At 49.2% G+C, this 19,807-nt stretch overlaps 1 protein-coding gene across 1 annotated transcript in view; it reads right to left on the bottom strand.

Moving 5' to 3' along the window:
* Positions 1 to 19,807, bottom strand: part of CHAT (choline O-acetyltransferase) — a 60,623-nt gene that overhangs the window by 15,470 nt on the left and 25,346 nt on the right. The window contains exons 7-8 of the mRNA XM_055538501.1: positions 18,757 to 18,934; positions 1,684 to 1,853 (exon numbers count right to left, since the gene is read on the bottom strand). Coding sequence (XP_055394476.1) covers positions 1,684 to 1,853; positions 18,757 to 18,934 — 348 coding nt within the window. The remainder of the gene's footprint in view (positions 1 to 1,683; positions 1,854 to 18,756; positions 18,935 to 19,807) is intronic.

Raw genomic sequence — 19,807 nt, 5'->3', positions numbered from 1 at the left:
ATACAAGGATTAGAGAGACGGTCTGTGTAAGGCCCATGGGAACTATAAAGATTACTCATGGTTTTTCTAACTATACAAAGGCTGGATTTAGCTGACTTCAAAAAGGGAGATGCTCAGTGTGTGCAAAGGTCCTAGCAGGAAATCACGAAAAGAATGAGATCTTGATTCTAAAAGCATAACCTGAATACAGTCAAGCTGCCTTGAAGTCCACCTCAGCACAGCATTACACTCCAGAGGTACTAACCCATCATCCATAAGCAAAAAACCAACAAGCAAACAAATACACAAGCTCCTGAAATCGGTATGAGACCTTCCAGGGAACTGTGGCAAGGCACACCTCTGAGCTGACTCCCAGTCTCCCCCAGTCTCACAGTATGCCAGCTCCCAGAATTGTTACTCCTTTTCTTCAAACAAGCACACTTCCCACAGAGGTTTTCTCCAGGCCCATCCATGCAGGCTCTTTTCTCTCTCTCCCCCATGCCCTCTGCCTTTCTGTCCTGAGACTTGCTCTCAAACCTTTCCATTCAGGTTCACGGAACTTGTTGGGCTTCTCCAGCTCCCCTGATAATCTGTCCTGCCTTCAAAAAAGAGCCCAGAAGTGCGCACACATAAGGCAGGAGGGGAGGGCGTGCCCACTCACACATCAGTGCTTCCCTGTTCCTGTCACTAAAAGTAAGGGTGGATAACAGTGCCTTTTAAAAGCCACTACCAAAGCTTACGATGTTTCAGGCCCTGTACATCCATTATATCATTTCATTCCCGCAGCTGCTCCATGAAAGATTGCAAGCCATTAACACCGCTGGTGGAGGCTAAATAGCCAGCACAGCAGGGAGAGAACTCATCAGAAATAGCAGAATCAATATGCAAACCAATAAAAAGGATAACCTGCAGAATGTAGGGGACGGAGAGAGAAAAACGAGGCAGTCTAGAAAAGCTTACCAGTGGGAGCTAAACCGAAACCCGAGCAATGCCAAACCAAAGCACAAACATGGTTGGGAACCACTTAATACAGTCGTTGTGAGGGTGTTGGAGCTTTACAAATACGCAAGGTTCGATTCAGGGTCAGCGTGCTGGAGAAAAAGGAGGGGGGATGGGAACGAATGGTCCGCACTTCATCCCCATCCTTGTTGAGTATTTCTCTCTAGGCCAAAGTGAATGTCTTATTTCTGGGCTAACGTCATGTGAATGAGAAATCTGTGAATGGCTTTGTTTCATTTTATGACTCTTCTTCTGTGGAGATGCTGGGCTGCCGTACTCCTCAGGGATGAAGGGAGGTGTGTTGAAATGTCGGGGCCAGGGTGACGGAAATTCAGAAACACTGTTGTCTTCAGGCATCAGACGTGATTCTTGATGCATGTGTTGAGGGTTGGTTTGATGGGAGTCCCTGGTGTGCCCCCACCTGACAATGTGTGATGGGAAATGGGGAATGAGCCCCAGGTCTGACCCAGAGGCCCCCTAGGCTGAGCACAGGCTGCAGGAAGGGCAGGGAGTTAGCGCTACCTTTGGCCACTTGCTCCCGAGAAGAGTTCTGGCCAGTCCAGGGGCCAACACGAAGAGCACATCTCCTCGGTTTCTCTGGCCCCATATGCGCACCCTGGGTGGGCAGCAGAGGCCACTGAGCGAGCCTGCTGGACGTGAGCACGAGGTAGCACAGGCCACTGGCCACGCCACGGGGAGGCTTACCTGCAGGGACTTGTCGTACCAGCGGTTGGCCCCGTTCTTGCTGCAGCCTCCACCGTGGAGGAGCTGGAGCGCCCGGTTGGTGTCACTGAGCTCCATGCCTCCCGGGGCATCCAGGCACACCAGGCAGATGCACCGCTCAATCATATCCAGAGAGTCCCGGTTGGTGGAGTCTGCAGGGTGGGCCAGCACGGCTTGACTTAGCACCTGCCCAGCCCTGGGCCTGGGGTCCCTTCTGCAGAACCCATACCATAGACAGATACACTTATGGACACCCAGACCTTGAGCCAATCCTGAACCCCCTCCCCTGTACTCCAGGGGGTGGGCTGGTAAGTCCAGGTTACTGTCCTGAGCTTCACCCCCCGGGGGTGGCACACCCCCAGGGTCCCTGTGAGAGTCCTGCCCTCCAACTGTAGCCAGTTCTGCCCCAAGATGTGCAGTCACTAGTCCTGCCCGCCAAGATGAAGGGTGTGGTATGGAGTCTCCCCCAGATGCATTAGGCTCTCAGGCCAGCTTGTGGCAGAGGAGCCCCAATTCCTCATCCAGTGGCCCCCTTCCTCACACCTGCCAGCCATGTCTGGCACACAGGCAAGTTCATTTGTCCTGAATTGTGATTTTCAAACATTAGTTGCCAAAAAGTTTTAATTAGTCAATTGCACATGAAAATTGGAAGTAAGGAAGTGAGGGTGTTGCTGTCCCAGGTGACCCCTCACCCCAGCTGTTGTTTCTATGCAAAGGGCAGGTGGGAGGGCCAGTGTACCCCTGGATCTGTGGCCAGATGAGCCCACTGGGCAGCTTCAGGCATGCAGAGTTCATCAGGACAAACAGACTAAAGGTCACGGAGTTGTACAAAAGCCATGTCACTAGGAGAGCCTGACTTCTCCACGGGGGACAGTGGGCATGGAGTTCCCTCCAAAGTAGAGCTGGGCCAGCCAGATGGGCTGCCCCAGGCAGCTTCCTCTCCTGAGTGTAAGAAGGTCTGAAGACCTGCCCAGTGGGACCTGACTATGGCCACAGCTGCCGTGACTGTGGGGCCAGATAGCTTTTCTCCCAATCAGGAGTCTTTACTGTGGTGACGGTTATTTCTGCACCATCCCACACAGGCGGTGGGGCATCAGGACCCGATGGTGAGGGCTGCCATCGCCCAGGCATCCTGACCTCTGGGCTAGATGGGGCGCAGGGTTACACCCCTCCCCCAGTCCCAGTGTGTTCCATGCATGAGAAGATGGGGTGTGTGTTATGGAGGCAAAGGAGCGTTACATGGCATATTCCAATACCCACACCCACTTCAGTCACAGAACACCTGGTCTGTAGCTTGGCACATAGATGAACAGAACTAAAGCTACATTTCCCAGCTTCTCTCACAGCTGGGGGAAATCATGTCTCAGTTCTGGCAACAAAAATCTAGAAACACTATCTCACAGCTTTCAAGAAACCTCCTTAAATACAGCGAGCACATTCTCTTTGCTCTTTTTTCCACCTTCCTCTATCCTGCTGCCTGGATCACAGGTGTGGTGGCCAGAGCCCTAGCCTCCATTTTGGGCCAGGAGGGTGCAGCCCACACCCTCGGAGTGAGATGGAAGAACTCTCACCATCTCTCAGCTCTGGAGGGCTCGGTTTAGGTATATATGAGAGAGACGGAGAGAGAGAGAAACCTCTGTTTTCTTTAAGATACCAATATTTTGGATTTTTGGTCACATGTGACCAATTCTAATACTAATCTTCTACTGTGTAGTTATGCTGGATTCACGTCCTCACACTGCAGGAATGAGCTGGAGTTGAGAAGCTGTGTCTTGGTTTGCCACAGTTTTCCCATTTATTTAACTCTGTTGTCTCTGCAGATATTTAAGGTCCCTGTCCAGAATGCTATTCTCTGTGTCAGATAGAAACATTCTGGGGGCTGAAGATCCTTCCGAGAAGGCAGTTGGTTGAGTCAGCTCCCAGATCCCTCCTGTCCTAGCATGAAGGCAGACCTCTGGGCAGCCCTGGTCCTGGTCCTGGCCCTCCTGTGCTCCCCGATTCTGAGCCCGGGTATGCAGCCCTCTGCTTCGGCAGCCACTTGCTCCTCTCCACTCAGGCTCTTCCCTCTCCCTTTGGAACCCCAGGGACTAAGTCTGAATTCCTCTTTTCAGAACCTACCCCCATCCCATCCCAGCCCCCAGGTCTGGAGCTTTCTTTCTCTCCAGAGCCTTAAGCTAAGAAATGTACCCATCGTGTGTCACACTCATCTGGAAAATGCCTTCCTGAAGTCCAGGGAACGTGTGGCAGCAGGTGTGACTTCCACACCCTGAGGCTCAGATCTGCCCGCAGCCTTCGTTCACCAGCCGGGTCCTGCCCGCGGGCTGAGCCAGGCATAGCAGCACCTTCCCCGGTCAGGGGGCAGCTGAATCCACAGCCGACATGCCAGTGAGGACCGCGTCTGGAGCCTGTCCGGCCTTTCCTCTGTCCAGCTAAGGGCCTGGAGGGGCCATTGAGGAGCTCCTGTCTGCTCCTCCCTCCTCTCAGCCTCATCCTGGGCTCTCTGGGCTGCTCCCCACTCCTGGCACAGGCAGCCTCGAGTGAGGCAACACTTGAGACCCTCCCCTGGGGCTCCGCAGCACCTCCTGGGCACACAGATGCTAAGGGCACTTGAGCAGTCCCTGCTCTGCCGGGGTGAATTCTCCAGGTTCACGAGAGGTGTCCACAGATGTCCTCCAGTGAAAGGAGACTGTGGTCCTTATCATCACCTTCCTCCCTCCTCTTGCACATCCTGGGGGAAGGAGAAGTATCTCAGGCTGGCTTTCCACTCTGGAATGAGGCTGGCCAGCAAGCCAGCCCCTCCTTGGGTCTTCCTCCCCTCACACTCATCTGGAATATGGATTAGGGGAGCCCTCTGTGTTCAAGATTCTTCTTGATCCCTATGTGTCCAGAGTGACTCATCACTTTCCACTTGGCCTCTTGGACTTTCCTGCCTCCTCTGATCAACTTCCAGGCTTTGGTCCCAGCCCTGGGGTTTGAACGTTCAGTGAGACTCCATTGTGGTGGTCAGTGTGGGAGAGGGGAGGTGGGAAACTCCCGTTCCTCCTCCCTTGAGTGTGATACAGTCACCGCTTCACCCTCCTCAACCTGAGTCAACTTCTACTACCCACAAGATAGACTCCAAACTTCTCAACACCCCCCTCTGGACTCCACGGCTCGCCTATGCTGCCCCACTGGGTCACCTCCTTGGAATCCTGGCATGCACCTCACAGGAGCTCCTGCTGCTGCTGGATACCCGCGCACATCCATCCCCTCAGATCATGCAGGCTGCCCCCTGGGTGGGAGCCCTTCTCCTCTGTCTATCAAAGCTCTACTCATCAAATGCTCCTGAGATCCCAAACCCTATCACAGTGTGGGCCCTGCATCCCGTGTGGGTGAGAGCAACCCAGAGGGCTCCTGCCCCGCCCTGAACGCCTCACCCCAGTAACATGCTGGCTCGGGTGCCTGCCCAGGGCAGACAGGGACCCTCTGCTTGGTCCACCAGGCTGGCCTCACATAGAACCTGAGCCAGCGCCAGACCAGTTACCTCTACACACACTGCCTCCTACCGCACAATGCGTGACCTTACAGTATGGGACCCTGTAGCTGCCCCAGACCCCAGCCACTGACCATCCAGCCCGAAAACCCTGATCTGGCTGCCTCCTCTCAAGCTTTGAGCTCACAGAGAGCAGGGCCTGGTTCCCTGGCTTAGGTGGGCACAGGAAGTATCTGTGTCTGGCAATGGACTTAAGCGTGCATGGACAGGTGAGGCTGAGATCTGCGGGCATAGCTCAGACTTCCAGGCCCTTTGGAGCAGGGAGTTTCATAGGATGAAAGGGGTGGAGGAGAGATGGAGACAGGAAAGGGATTCCTTACCCTCTGCAAACCCCCCCCCCCGCCCCCCCCCGCCCACCCTGGCTCCTATTGGAGTCCTTGCCAACAGCCATGGTGCCCGGCCCTGCACTATGTGTTATTCTGGGGGTCCTTGGGCTCAGGGTGGCTGGTGACTGCAGAGCATAGAGAGGCCTTGGCCAGGCCTAGGTCTGATCCAAAATAGGTGGAGAGGAAGGAAGGAGCACATCAGGAAGGAAGTAACAGTGCTGGAGAAGGCTCTGAGGCTGGTGAGTGGAGCTTGTCAGCGATGCCTGGCCGCTTGGGGAGGGCTGGGGCCTGGGGAGCATGGCAGCCCCATGCTACACATGTCGGCCTGTGTCTCAGTGAGCTCTGAGAGCCCAGGCTAGGTCTCTGCCTATGAAACAGCCCCAAGGGCAGAGTGGAGTAGGCAGGCTTCTGCTCCCTGGGAAGCCCAAGGCAGGCCTGTCCAGCTCAGAGCCTGGGGAGCAGGCCTGATGCAGCCGCTGGGGGAAGAGTGAGGGTTGGGCACCCTCCTTTTCAGCTGGGTGACTCGAAGCTGGTGGCATAAAAGGACAGCTCCCTGGGCATCCGTGCCCCAGCCACCTCCGGGCAAGACAGAGGGACCCCAAGGAGGGGCTGAGCCATACCGCTGCATGCAGGTTGAGCAGGACACCGCTCAGCACCACTCGACAGGAACCGGGTCCTGGCTCATTAAACAGAGTGAAATGGGAGCAGGACAGCAGAGCCAGGACGCCAGGTGGCCTTCCAAATGAACTCCCTGTGCACGGGCAGCTGATTGGCCAGGTGCTGACAAGTTTATCGTGTAAAGCAGAAAATGAACTACATCCAAACTCATCCACCACGACTCTGGCCCCAGCGTAATGGAAACATGGGGCGGTGGGCCGGAGGCACACGGCAGGAGCCGTTTGTCTTGTGACATCCTCATCGAGCACAGGGAGGCTCGCTTAATGTGGTAAATCAATCTTCCTCAAGGAGCCCCTGCTTAATAGGTAGAAGTCAGAATTGAGTAATAGGAGGAGCTTGCTCTGCCACCCACGCCTGGGGAGTCGACAACTTCGGAGATGCAGAAATTCCAGAGGCCGTGAGCCTTGGAGGACCCTAGAGCTCTACTCGAGGTTCAAAGTTTCCAGTCTGTGACTAAGGTGAGCGAAGAGAAAATGAACACAGCAGCTCTGCCTTTGGAGGCCTGCAGACCTCTCAGGTGCTGATCCCCAGCACACCCACCTGTGCACACTCACACACACACACAGCCCTCTCTGGGACACTTGACTTCTCTGGTCTATTCCCTGGGAAAAGGACCCATATCAGACTTCTACTGTCCTGCCTCACACAGTCTGGGGAGGGAGGCACTGGGTTCCTTTCAGATACTTAAGAGCTTCTGAACATTTGTCATGCGCAGCTGAGCATCTTTACTCCACAGACAAAGGAATCATAGCCCATTTTGGGAGGAAACTCTGCCATCCCACCTCTCCAATCCTTCCCTACTCTATGGCTCATGGTGATCTTTACACTCCCAGCCCCTAGAGGCTATGAGGATGCCAACAAATGTATATCCAAGCTACATTCTATCTACAGGAAACTCACATCAAATATAATGATAGAAGCTGGCTGAAAGGAAAAGGAAAAAGACGTATCAAGCAAATATTAATGAAAGTAAAGCAGGAGTGGACAAATTAACATCAGATTTGAGTAAACTTCAGAGAGAGGTATTGATACAAGAGATATTGAGATATTGAGGAATATTACATAAAACAAATGGATCAGTCTTGATGTCAAGATGACATAGTAATTCTAAATGTGTATCAACCAAACATACCTCTGTTATTTTTTGAAACTAGAGTTAAGAGAACTGAAGGAAGAAATAGACAAATCCATAATTTGGAGACTCGGATACACCTCTCTTGATACTTAACAGAACAACCATAGAATGTCAGCAAGGATATCAAAGAACTTAACAACACCATCAACCAACAGAATCTAATTGATGTGTACAAAACACTTCACCATCAACAGCAGAATGCTTCTCTTCAAGTGCCCCTGTAACATATATGCCACAGTAGACCATATCTTAGGCCATGAAACACCCTCAACAAATTGAAAATAATTGATATCATGCAAAAATGTGTTCCCTGACAACTGGAATCAAGCTTTTCTTTTAAATAACAGAAAAATAAAAGAAAAATTTTCAAACATTTGGAAAGTAAACAACACTCTTCCAGATAATCTATGGGTCAAGGAAGAAATTTAAAGAAATTAAAAAGCAAACATTGAAATGAATGAAAACAAAAATATACCATATCAAAATTTATGAGACACAACTAAAGCTTTGTTAAGAGGGAAATGTATAACACAAATACTGACATTAGAAAAGGGGAAAAGACTTAAATGAGTAATATAAGCTCTCACCTAAAATATTAGTGAAAAAAAGCAAAATAAACCCAAAGCAAGTAGGAAGAAGGGAATAACAAAGAGTAGAAATCAGTGAAATTGAAAATAGGAAAAAAATAAAATAATGGAAAGAAAACTGGTTCCTTTAAAAATTCAATCAAATCCCTGGCAAGACTAACAAATAAAAATTAAAGAAAAGACACAATACTAGGAATTAAACAGAGACATCACTATGGATCTTGCAGACATCAAAAGGATATTAAGAAAATACTATGAACCACTCTACAGACATAAATTTGACAACTTGGATGAAATGCATTAATCACTTAAAAAGTATAAACTACCACAATGCACAAAATACGAAACAAATAATTTGGAGAGCCCCGTAACTATTAAGGAAATTAAATTTGTAAGTTTAAAGTTTCCCCTCCTCAACCAAATCTCCAGGCCCTAATGGTTTCACTAGAGAATTCTACCAAACATTTAGGGGAGAATCAACCCCAATCTACACAATTTCTTCCAGACAATATAAGAAAAGCGAACACTTCCCAATTCATTTTAGGAACCCAGTGTTACCATGACACCAAAACCAGACAAAACAGTACACCACCACCCATAAACACATACACACATCATACACACGGAAAAAAAAAAAAAAACAACCAGCTACAGATAAATAACCCTCATTAATATAGAAACAAAGATAGCTAACAATGTATCAGCAAATAGAATTAAGCAACATGTAACAACTATATACTGTGGCTAAGTGGGGCTCGTTCCAGGAATGCAAACCTGGTTCCGAATTTGAAAATCAACTGACGTAATCCACAGTATTAACACACTATTGAAAAATCACATGATTAGATCAATTGATGAAGTACAAGTTACAAAATTCAACATCTTATCATGATAAAATCTCAGAAAACTAGGAATAGAGTGGAACTTCCTCAACCTCATGAAAAGAATTTACCCAAAACAAAAATGCATATAGCTAATATACTTAAGGGTGAAAAGACTGTATGCCTTGCCCCTAAGATAAGGAACAAGAAAGGATACCCATCCTTACCACTGCTGTTCAACTAGTACTGGAAGTTCTGGCCACACCAAAAGGCAAGAAAAGGGAATAAAAAAGAAAAATATCAACAAGAAAAAACTGCCTGTTTTCATATGACATGATTTGTGTAGAAAATCATAAGGAATCTAGCCCCAGAAAACCCCACCTAGAACTAATAGATGAGTTAGAAGTTCACAGGATATAAAATAAACATACAAAAATCCAATACCAGTGACAAAGATATGAACACCAAAAGTGAAAATGCAATGTCATTTAGATCATGCAAAATGAATGAAATCTCCAGTGTAAATTTAACAAAAGCATGCAGGACTTATACAAAGAAACTACAAAACACCCAATGCAAAAAATCAAAGATCTAAGTAAATGGAGAGATCATGTTCATGCATGGGAAAACTCAGTGTAGTGAACATGCCAGTTCTCCCCAGGTTGGTACACAGGCTTAACCAGCTCCCATCAAAATCCCAGCAAGACTTTTTGTAGCTGTAGACAAGATTATTCTAAAATCTGTGTGAAAAGGCAAAGGAACTAGAATAGCTAAAACAATTTTTAAAAAGAATAAAGTTGGAGGAATCAGTGTATCCAATTTAAAGACTTATCACATAGCCAAGAACGTGCAGTATTGGCAGACAGATGAACATATAGATCAATGGCAGAGAATAGAAAACCCCAAAATAGACTAACACAAATATGCCCAATTGATTTTGACAAAGGTGCAAAAGTAATTTAATGGAGGAAGGATGGCTTTTTCAGCAAATATTACTGGAACATCTGTACATCCATAGGTACCCCTCCCTGAAAACCTTGGATAAAAATCTGATACCTTACAAAAAATTAGCACAAAATAGATTGTCAGCTTAAATGTACAATGTTATAAAACTTTTAGGAGAAATTCATCTTTGGGATATTAGGACTAGACATATAATTCTTAGGCTTGTTGCCAAATGTATGATCCACAAAAGAAAAAAACTGATAAATTGGACTTCATCAAAACTAAAAACATTTCTTCAGTGAAACACCCTGTTAAGAAGATGAAAAGATAAAGCTCAGATTGGGAAAAAATATAAAGCCACATATCCAATAAAAGGTTAGTAAAGAATATATAAGCAGCTCTCAGAACTCACAGTAAAAAAAATCCAAAACCCAAAACCTAAGCCCCAAACAATCCAATTAGAAAATGAGCAGAAGATGTGAAATGATATTTCCCAAAAGATGAGATATAGAGGGAAAATTAGCACATGAAAAAATATTCAACATCATTAGTCATCAGAGAAATGTAAATTACAACCACAATAAGATCACTGCACACCTACCAGACGGCAATAATAAAAATAAAAAATAATGACAATGAAGAGAAACTGGATCATTCATGCATTGCTGATGGGTAAGTAAAATGGTTGTTGCTGCTGCTAAGTCGCTTCAGTCGTGTCCGACTCTGTGCGACCCCATAGACGGCAGCCCACCAGGCGCCCCCGTCCCTGGGATTCTCCAGGCAAGAACACTGGAGTGGGTTGCCATTTCCTTCTCCAATGCATAAAAGTGAAAAGTGAAAGTGAAGTCACTCATCGTGTCCGACCCTCAGCGACCCCATGGACTGCAGCCTACCAGGCTCCTCCATCCATGGGATTTTCCAGGCAGGAGTACTGGACTGGGGTGCCATTGCCTTCTCCAAGTAAAATGGTAAAGTCACTCTAAAGAACACTTTCGCGGTTTCCTGTAAAACGAAGCATGCAAATATCATATGACCTACAATTTCATTCCTGAACATTTTCTTTGAAACGAAAACTTATGATCACACAAAAACCTATGCATGTATTCACAGTAGCTTTATTTGTAGTAGCCAAAAAGTAGAAACAACTCAGATGTCCTTCAATGGGTGGATGGTTACGTCACTTACGTTGAAACATCCAAATTGTGGAATACAGAATGAACTATTCGCACATACAATAACTGGGATGGATCTCTCCAGAGTATTATACTGAGTAAAAAAGCCAATCTCAGAAAGTCACATGCTGCATGATTCCATTTATATGACATTCTTGAAACAACATCATAGAAATGAAGGATGGATTAGTGGTTGCTAGGGATTAAGGAGGGGTGGAGTTGGAGCGAAAGTGGGTGCAGCTGTAAAGGGGCACCAGGGGTCCTTGTGGGGATGGAAATGTTCTCTGTCTTGACTGTATCCTCCTCAGTGTCCTGGTTGTGATACTGTAAGATTTGCAAGATGTTACCACTCCCTGCGGGGTGGGGGAGGGGGAGGATGAACAGTACAAGCATGTTTATTTCATACAAGTGCATGTGCGTCTATAATTATCTCCAAAGAAGTTTAATTTTTTTAAAAAAGAAGTCAGTAGCCAAGAACTGCTCTTCCCTCTGGGTTCCAGCTACCCTTCCCACAAAGACAGATTTAAAGAGCTATCATACTTTCAGAATTTCAGAATTAGGGGAGGGGTGGTACGTGGAGAAAGGCAGGAGATACAAACAAACAAACCCAAAACCCCCAACCTCTCAGCTGCCTTGAAACCAAATAGCACAGTGCTGCCCGTGAAATGGAAAGTGAGGGCCAGAAAGATGGCACAGAGGGAGAAATGAAAGAGCAGAGGAGTCTGGAGTGTGTCCATGCAGGGTATGTGGTGTTTGGGGAGCCTGGGGGAGGCAAAAGAGCTCCCCAGAGTCAGCAAGAGTCAGGGCTCCACACCAGGACGATAGCCATTCAGTCTGAGGTCACTGACTGCAAGAGCAGTGCCCATCCACACAAGTCCATTTTCAGCTCACTGGATTTTTTCAGGGTGGTTTTGGGCTTGGCAGAACATCCCCAGAGTGTTTCCCTGAATCTAATAAGAGGTATCCTTAGTGATCGCCCTCTGTGCAGCAGGCACACAACACCAGCTTTGCATCCCTTAGATGGGCTGCCACCTCCCCATCCTGGCCTAAGGAGCCAGACTCCAGAACCTCAGCGAGGGGCCAGTCAAGCCCAGACCTCTTGCCCTGGACCACAGGCCTCTCCCTGTCTGGTTGCTCTCAACCAGGAAAGCCTTCACGCTTCCCCTGTGAGAGGGAGGGGTTGGCCCAAAGAAAGAAAACAGCATTCAGCTTCAAGAGCCAGGAGATATTTCTGGGGCAATTAAATCAGAGAGGCTGTTATTGCTAATGTGTAATTGGTTTTAAAATCAGCAGGCTTGCCTATCTCTGGATGACAATATTTAAAGAGCAAGACGCCCCATCCCGAGTGGGCCTTGTAAACCATGACCGAAGAGGCCCTCTGCAGACACAGCAACCTTCTGTCAGTTCCCTCCTTGAAAGCTGTGGCTCAGCTCTAATTGGCTGCTGGGAATAAATATTTACGGGACTCTGCAAACGAAGGCATCTGCTTCCAAAGTCTGCTCACAGGAGCTCCAGTGCACCCGGGCAGGCGAGCCAGCAGAGGGGCGGATCTCCCAGCTGGCGATCCTTTTCCTGCAAATTGACAAGTGCTGTCGTCTTCCAGACTCAGGGCTGGATGTCTAATTAAATTTCTAGACCAGGACAACGGTGTTGGCTCCTCCCGGGTTCAGGAAGGCCATAGCTTCACTTTGGTGCGGACGGAGGTCCTGAGAGGATGCACACAGCCCTCCTGAGGCCCAAATCTCACCCCCGAGTGCCAGGCCCTGAAGATGTCAGGTTTGGGAGACAGATGTTCCCTGGTCACTCCCGGCTCCACCACCCTCCACCTAACCTGTGGGAAACACAGCCTCCTCTGCTCATGGGGGTGCAAGTCTCACCTCACAGGCTGTTATGAAGACTTGCAGCAACAAGGGACAGAAAGCAGCCAGGACAGGCCCAGCAATAAGGGGAACCTCCATGCATGGTGGCTACTAACATCTGAATAAGTGGGTTCCAACCTGGACTGTACCTGAGGGTGCTTTAATAATATGAATTCCTTAGCCTCATTCCAATGCCACTGGAAAATCACCAGGACCCAAGAATCTGGTTTGGTTTTTCTGAAAAAAAAATTTTTTTTTGAGCTCTCTGGATGACCCTCATATTGTCAACTAGCCCCAGCCACACTGACCTCAACCCACCTTGGTTTAGCCTCAAGTCTCACTTGGCACAGGATGCAGAGGGGTGAGGCCCCCAAATTCCCACAGAACGCCTAAGGGAGACCTTCCTTTTGGTTTTATCCTGTCTGCTCTTGTCCTGACGATTCCATTTATTCTAGTCTGCCCAGCAAGATGGCAAATCCCAGGGGCAGAGACAGTCTTTGCAGGTCTTATAGCCCTCAGCTCCCCCAGGAGGTCCCTCAATGTGGACTGCATCCCACTGGCCATTCCTGGACCTCTGTGAGCTCCACCCTCTCAATGTCCTGGCAGAGGGTCAGGCTGGGCAGCCTGGGAGCTTACAGAGGGGGCCAAGCTGGTTGGGGGATTAGGGACCATCACTGGAAGGAGAGCAGGGTGATGCAATCAACCGCCCCTGTGGGTGTCAGCTGACCCCGTGGAAATTCAAGGGGGAATTTTGTCTGAGCTCAGGCTTCCTGGTATAGGCAGCCACCAGGACAAGTGGAGCTCAGCTTGGCTGAAACTTTCTACTGCATAATGCCAGCCTGGGCCCAGTGCCCATGGGCACTGGTCTCTGCCAGCATCTCTGGAAGGGAGGTAGAGACCTTGGGACTTCAGCTGAGATGCCCTGGAAAGCTCAACCCATTTTCCAGTGTTAGCGGCGATTCTCCCGAGAGCCAGGAAGACCCCAGGCCTCATCACACTCAGCAGCTGCTCCTGGAACCAGGAGAGAGAGAGGCTTCGCAGAGGTTAGCGCTCTGGGAGCATCATTTGCAACAACGGCCGCCCTCCCCAGGGCTCCCACCCCTGATACTCCAGTGTCCCCTGGGTGGACCCGATCCTCCCCTGCTCTCCTCTCCTCCTTCCTGGACTCTCCACAGTGCTTGACTGGCTCTCCCCTTGCCCTGTTAACCTTCTTTGAGAGTGTTCTGTTCACCCTTGGCCGCAACTGAAGGGTGTCCCCTCTGAGGGCCCACTTCCTTGCACCCCCTCCTAGAGGACTGTCATCTTCCCTCACACTCAGCCCAGCAGCAGATGGGCAGGGGGCATCCCCTCCTAGCTCTGAATGACTCGCCCTGCCCTCCGGCTCTCTCTGTGGAGCTGCAGCCGGTAGGCTTTCCTCCTCCCCCCACAAGTTATCCTCCTCGTTGCTGTGCTCCTCTAGCCTCCTCACAATGCCCAACCACCAGGACCTGGCTCAAGCTCTTCCTCACCATCACCACTCCCGTCATCCTTTCGGTAGCCTGAACATCCCTGTGTGTGGCCCGGCTGGCATCCTCCTCTCTTGTTCCTTTGACTTCTCACCTTTGACAATCAAACTCAGCACCTACTCCTATCACCACATCAGGAGGCATATTACTACCAGGACCCAACCCCTACTGGAGCATCAGCTCAAGCCCCCCACACCTTGACCACTCTGAGTCCTGCTTCACACACTGTTACCTCCCACTGCAGCTCGTCTCACTGACATCTCCAGGACCCTTTAGCCCCACTGCCTATTTCCACTCTCCACCACCCACCTCCATCTTTCACTTCCCTCCTGTGATGGGCTAAACTGTGTCCCCCCTCCAAAATCCCTAAATTGAAGTCTAAACCCTGTCCCAGGGACTATATTTGGAGACGGGGGTCTTTATACAGGTAATTAAAATGAGGTCACTGGGGTTGGACCTTAATCCAACATGACTGGTGTCCTTATAAGACAAAGAGATGAGAACACAGCCATCCTTGCACACAGAGGGAAGACAAATGTAAAGATACAGGGAGGAGACAGCCATCCTGGTCAAGGAGAAAGGCCTCAGAAGAAACCCCTCTGTTGACACCTTGACCTTGGACTTCTAGGCTCTGTAAGTGGGAGAAGATAAATGGCTGTTGTCTAAGCCCCACAAGGGTGTGTAGTAGGTTGTTGTGGCAGCCTGAGCAGACCAACGCACCTGCTTACTCAGTTCAGATTCCAGCACTGTAACCATTCCCCTCCACACCCGCCTTCTCTCCCTCAGTTGTACTCACTGACCTTGGCTGAACTCAGCAACCCACCTTCTCCTTGCCTGAACCTTAGCACCTCAATGTTGTATGTGGAGGAGAGGGGGGATTGCAAAATAATGCTAAAGTGTATGGCCCTCAATATGAGCTCAATACAGTCCATGAATCTTAGCAAGTTTCCTGAGCAGGTTGTCTTTCTCACTTCCTATGAGGCTGTATCACACATACTTTTCTGCCTCCAGAACCCCGCTCACCACGGCTCTGCTGGCCTCAGGCCAGGTTCAGTTTCCCTGTATCAGTCAAAGGTCTCTGATTCTCTGTGCTCCATCTCCTTTTGCCTTTGCAAGAATCCCACCCCTCCATTTGTCTCCTCTCTCCTCACTAACAATTTCACTTACTGGATCATTTCCACGCACTTGCCTCTCCTACTAAAAACACTTCCCTTGACCCCCATCCTCTTCCAGTCACTCCCGTTTTTCTGCTTCTTCTAGTACCAAAATGTCTGAAAAGAACCATCCACCCTTAACTGATTCTGCTCAGTGACTGTCTCATTACCAGTTTCTTCCTACTCTGGGATGCCTTCCACCCCCATACACCTTCCCCCCTGTCTAGTACTCTGGCCTGACTTTGGTGAAGGTCATGGCTGACTTAGGGTTGCCAAGCCAAGAGTCTCCTCTCTGTCCCATTCTCCCGAGAGTTCTCAGCAGCATCCGATGTAGTTGGCGGCTCTCTCCTTCTCTCTTGGATCTTTGTGACTCATCTCCTGGTTTCGTCTTGACTTCACAGGCTGCTCTTTCTCTATCCCCTTTGCATCTTTTTCTACCTGACCTCCAAGGCCCCATCTTCCATTTCCAGATGATCTCATCAAGGTCCATGACTTTAAATATCACTTCTGCGCTGATGGCTCTCAAATTTATATCTCTGTACCGACCTCTCCCTTGAGCTCCAGACACATAGATCTAACTTGATGTCTCTACTTAGATGGCTCGAGGTGCTGCATCCCTGACACACTGGGAGACGACTTCTCCCTGCTGCATTGAGAACCATCCTCGGCTGGTTCTCATCTCAGTGAATGGTCCCACCACCTACTCAGATGCTCACATCAAAAACCTAGGACTCCCTTGTGTCCACAAGCCCATTGTCTACATCTGTGTCTCTATGCTTGCCCTGCAAATAGGCTCATCAGAACCATTTTTCTAAGGGGAGGGTGGGACGAATAAAGAGAGTGGCACTGACGTACATAGACTCTGATGTGAGACAGACAGTGAGTGGGAGCTGCTGCGCAGCACAGGGAGCTCAGCTCGAGCTCTGTGATGGCCCAGAGGGCTGGGATGGAGAGGGTGGGAGGCAGGCTCAAGAGGGAGCAGACGTTACATACATATAGCTGACCCACTTTTGTTGTACAGCAGAAACTAACATAATATTGTAAATTATACTCCAATAAAAGAAATAAATTTCTAATAAACTTTATTTAAAAAAAAGCTCATCCTCTTTTCCTTATTGTTGCTTCTACTTTGAAACTTCTCTAGACCCCACCCATGTCTTTCCATCTTTCCATCTTCACTCTCAACTCTAGCCCAAGCTGCCTGAATCTTTCACTTTGACACTCAAATCGTTTCCTAAGTGGTTTCCCCGTTTTGCTTCCATGGGAAGGGGCGCTCCAGAGAGGAGAGCTCAGTGAAGGACCAGATTCCCGCTGTGGGACGGCACAGCCAGTGCTAACTGCATTAATCAGATTGCAGAGCGAAGCCGCGCGCTCCCCTCCTTTCTGTCAGCTGCCTTTGGAAACAGCACTTCCATTCAGAAAGCCAGATCAAGTGCCATTAACAAATTAATTCCGATTAGCGCACCCAGGCGCTCAGACCCCAAGGCAATCCTGGTCAGTCGTGCGGGGTGATGGCTTGGGCCTGGCCTGCTAATAAAGTGGGAAGCCTCCTGGAAGCAGAGGCAATTCTTCTGATGCCTGTCTCTGTCCCTGGAGGGGAGAAGAGTAGGATTTGATTATACCATGGTCTCCTGAGGGAATTAACTCACTTTCAAATTATAACATTAATTCTCCCTCATGGCCATTAGGTTGGTAAGAACAGGGTCACCTCTGGCAGCTACCTGTGATCCACACAGCCTCCAATTTAAGACCAAGCACTTGAAGGTGCCCAAGAACTGAATGAAAGGAAATTAAGTGGTAAGTGGGAAATAAGTCTGGGGCCCAGTATCCTTACTGTCCTTCATTCCTTTATTTAACAAGCATGACTGGGGATTAACTGTGTTTGGGGCAGCAGATTCAGAAGTTAAGCCAGGTAAGGCCCCTGTCCTCCTGGGTTTTACAGACTTGGGTGGCGGCGTGGGAAAGGGACAGATAATCAGCATGAATCAGACAAAAAACTGACTTCAGAGAGTAAGAAATGCAACCAAGATGAAAAACAGGACAAGGGGTAGAGTGTGCTGGGGAGAGGTGGGGGATATTCCAGGAGAGTCTGGGGTGAACACCTAAGTTGAGCTTGGAACAGTGCAAGGAGCCAGCCAGCCCTGGAAGAAGAGCTTTCTAGGGAGAAGGACGTGCCTGCTGCTGGACAGTCAGCCCATCAGCTTCTTGTTCTCCCGGTACGTCTAGCACAGCCGTCTTTGCTGGCCACACTGCTCTCCTCACGGTACTGGGCAGGTCAGACACGGCCCTGCTGGGCGGTTAACTTTGCCTGCAGTTGGTCTGCCTGCCTGGACACTGTCCCTCCCTCCTGTCCCTCTCACTCATGTCACAGGGTTTTGTTCAATTCCCACCTCTTCCCTCAAAGCCTTTCAAAAGCCTCCCAACTAGAAGGGCTCCCTCCCCTCTCTGAAGTCCTGGAGCATTTATTTGGTAGCTACTGGCTCTACTGCCTTCGGTGGGTAGACACTGCATCACTATGTACTTGAATCCATCCCTGATTCCTATCGAGGGGGCTGCTCAAGGCCAAGGACTCCATCCTTTTTGTCCCTTACACACCTCAGGCCTAGCCCAGTCCTCAGCTTACAGACACTCAAGAACTCTGAATGGCTGGAATGAAAGCCCAAGGGGCAGACAGAGGCTCAAAGAAGTCCCACCCTTCTTCTGGGAATGTAGGCAAGAAAGCAAGACTCTCCACCCAGTTCCTGAGAACAGGGCTTGCTTTGGGTTTGAAAAGTAGTTTCCAGAAGGACAATTTGAAAAATGTAAGACTGTTGCTGGATTTCTTATGGGAAAGCTTAGAAACTTTCTTAAGAGCAGCAGCCAGAAGGATAAGATCAGCTTGAAGATGAAGAATTCTGGGACCAAGAAATCACGTGAAGGAGGCAGCCAACCACACCCAGGGGTGGGCCCATCCCAACCCCACCTGACAACTCTCCCAGCAGCTCAGATCCCGGAAACGAGCACCTTCCTTGCCCACCAGTAAAACACCACTGCTTCTCTGCAGCTGGCCTTCCTTCAACTCAAAACCTTGCCCCCACCATGCTCCCAGACATCCTTGGATTCCGGGGCTAGCCAGCCTCACCCAGAAAGTCAGCATGCCGTCAGATGAATTACAAGGGGACAAAAGATGCCTTCAGCTGACCGCAGGCCAACTGCAGGACATACCACTGGGTCCTGGGCTGGAAGGAGGCCTGAGCTTCCCACGCTATGGCAAATGGGGATGAGGTACACCCCTGGAGGGAGGGAGCCAATGGGTGTGAGGATGAGATGAGCATGGAGACGTGCTGGGCGCTGCTGCTAACCTTTCATGAGGACCGTCCTGGCCTCATTCCACTCGCTCCTCCCGTCTGACGTCAGCAGGCCGATTGGAGGCAAGCGTTCATCCTCGTTGGAAGCCATTCTGACTATCTTTCTCAACTGAGTGAACAGATCCCCCTCACTGAGACGGCGGAAATTAATCACAACATCCAAGACAAAGAACTGTGGGGGAAACAGGTCAAAGACTTCACTCAGGGCAGCCTGCCCTAGATGTCAGGCCTTCCCTGAGCCTCCACGTGGGAGCAGGACGGGGGAACACTCAGGCCCCTGGTTCCCAAGGTACTCGATGGTTCAGAAGAGCCACAATGTGGGGACCAGCCCGACACTGTCAACTGTGCTGGACTCCAGGCTCTCCCAGATCAAAGAAGGCCAGATTAAACTTAAGAGAGGTGTTTTTTTTTTTTTTTTCTGTAGTTCCTATTTGATGTAAAACCATTATATTTGTGGGAAACTGAGTGGAAATTGATACATCTGCTTGCTGTTGGAGGGCTGTGTCAATCAAAACTGAAAACAGTGCATGCCCGATGATTCAGTAACTGCTCTTATAAATGCATACTTTAGTCTAAGGCTTAGAGAAACATATACTTGTGCCCTGGGAGACATATAAAGGAATGTGCATATCAACCTTGTTTGCAGTAGAAAATTGGTAGAGAGAGCCCAAATGTTCTGCAGGAAGGGAATGGTTAAGTAAAACGTGGAGCACCTGTCCAATACATGTCTATCCAGCAGTTAAAAGGAATAAACTAGCTCTAGATACAGCTACAGGGATAGATTTCAAACACACTGGTGAGTGGAGAAAAAAATGGCAGCAAAAAATATGCAGAGAAAGATTAAAATGGAAGAACACCACACAAAATGCTCCACGTGTGCATATGTACCTATACACGCGTACTCGCGTGAGCTCTGTAGGTGAGGCCTGTGAACCGGCGCTCAGTAATTTCGCAGCTAGAGCCTCAGCATTGTAAGGGGTTCTATTCATAGTCCCAGGTCAAGGTCCCTTCTCTGCTGATTGACGTGTGCTGGCCCCATGTCCTG

The sequence above is a fragment of the Bubalus kerabau genome, chromosome 1 (genome assembly GCF_029407905.1).
Source record: "Bubalus kerabau isolate K-KA32 ecotype Philippines breed swamp buffalo chromosome 1, PCC_UOA_SB_1v2, whole genome shotgun sequence".
Classification (NCBI taxonomy): Eukaryota; Metazoa; Chordata; class Mammalia; order Artiodactyla; family Bovidae; genus Bubalus; species Bubalus kerabau.
The sequence above is the reverse complement of the archived record's forward strand: the minus strand, read 5'-3'. Positions and strand labels throughout refer to the sequence as shown.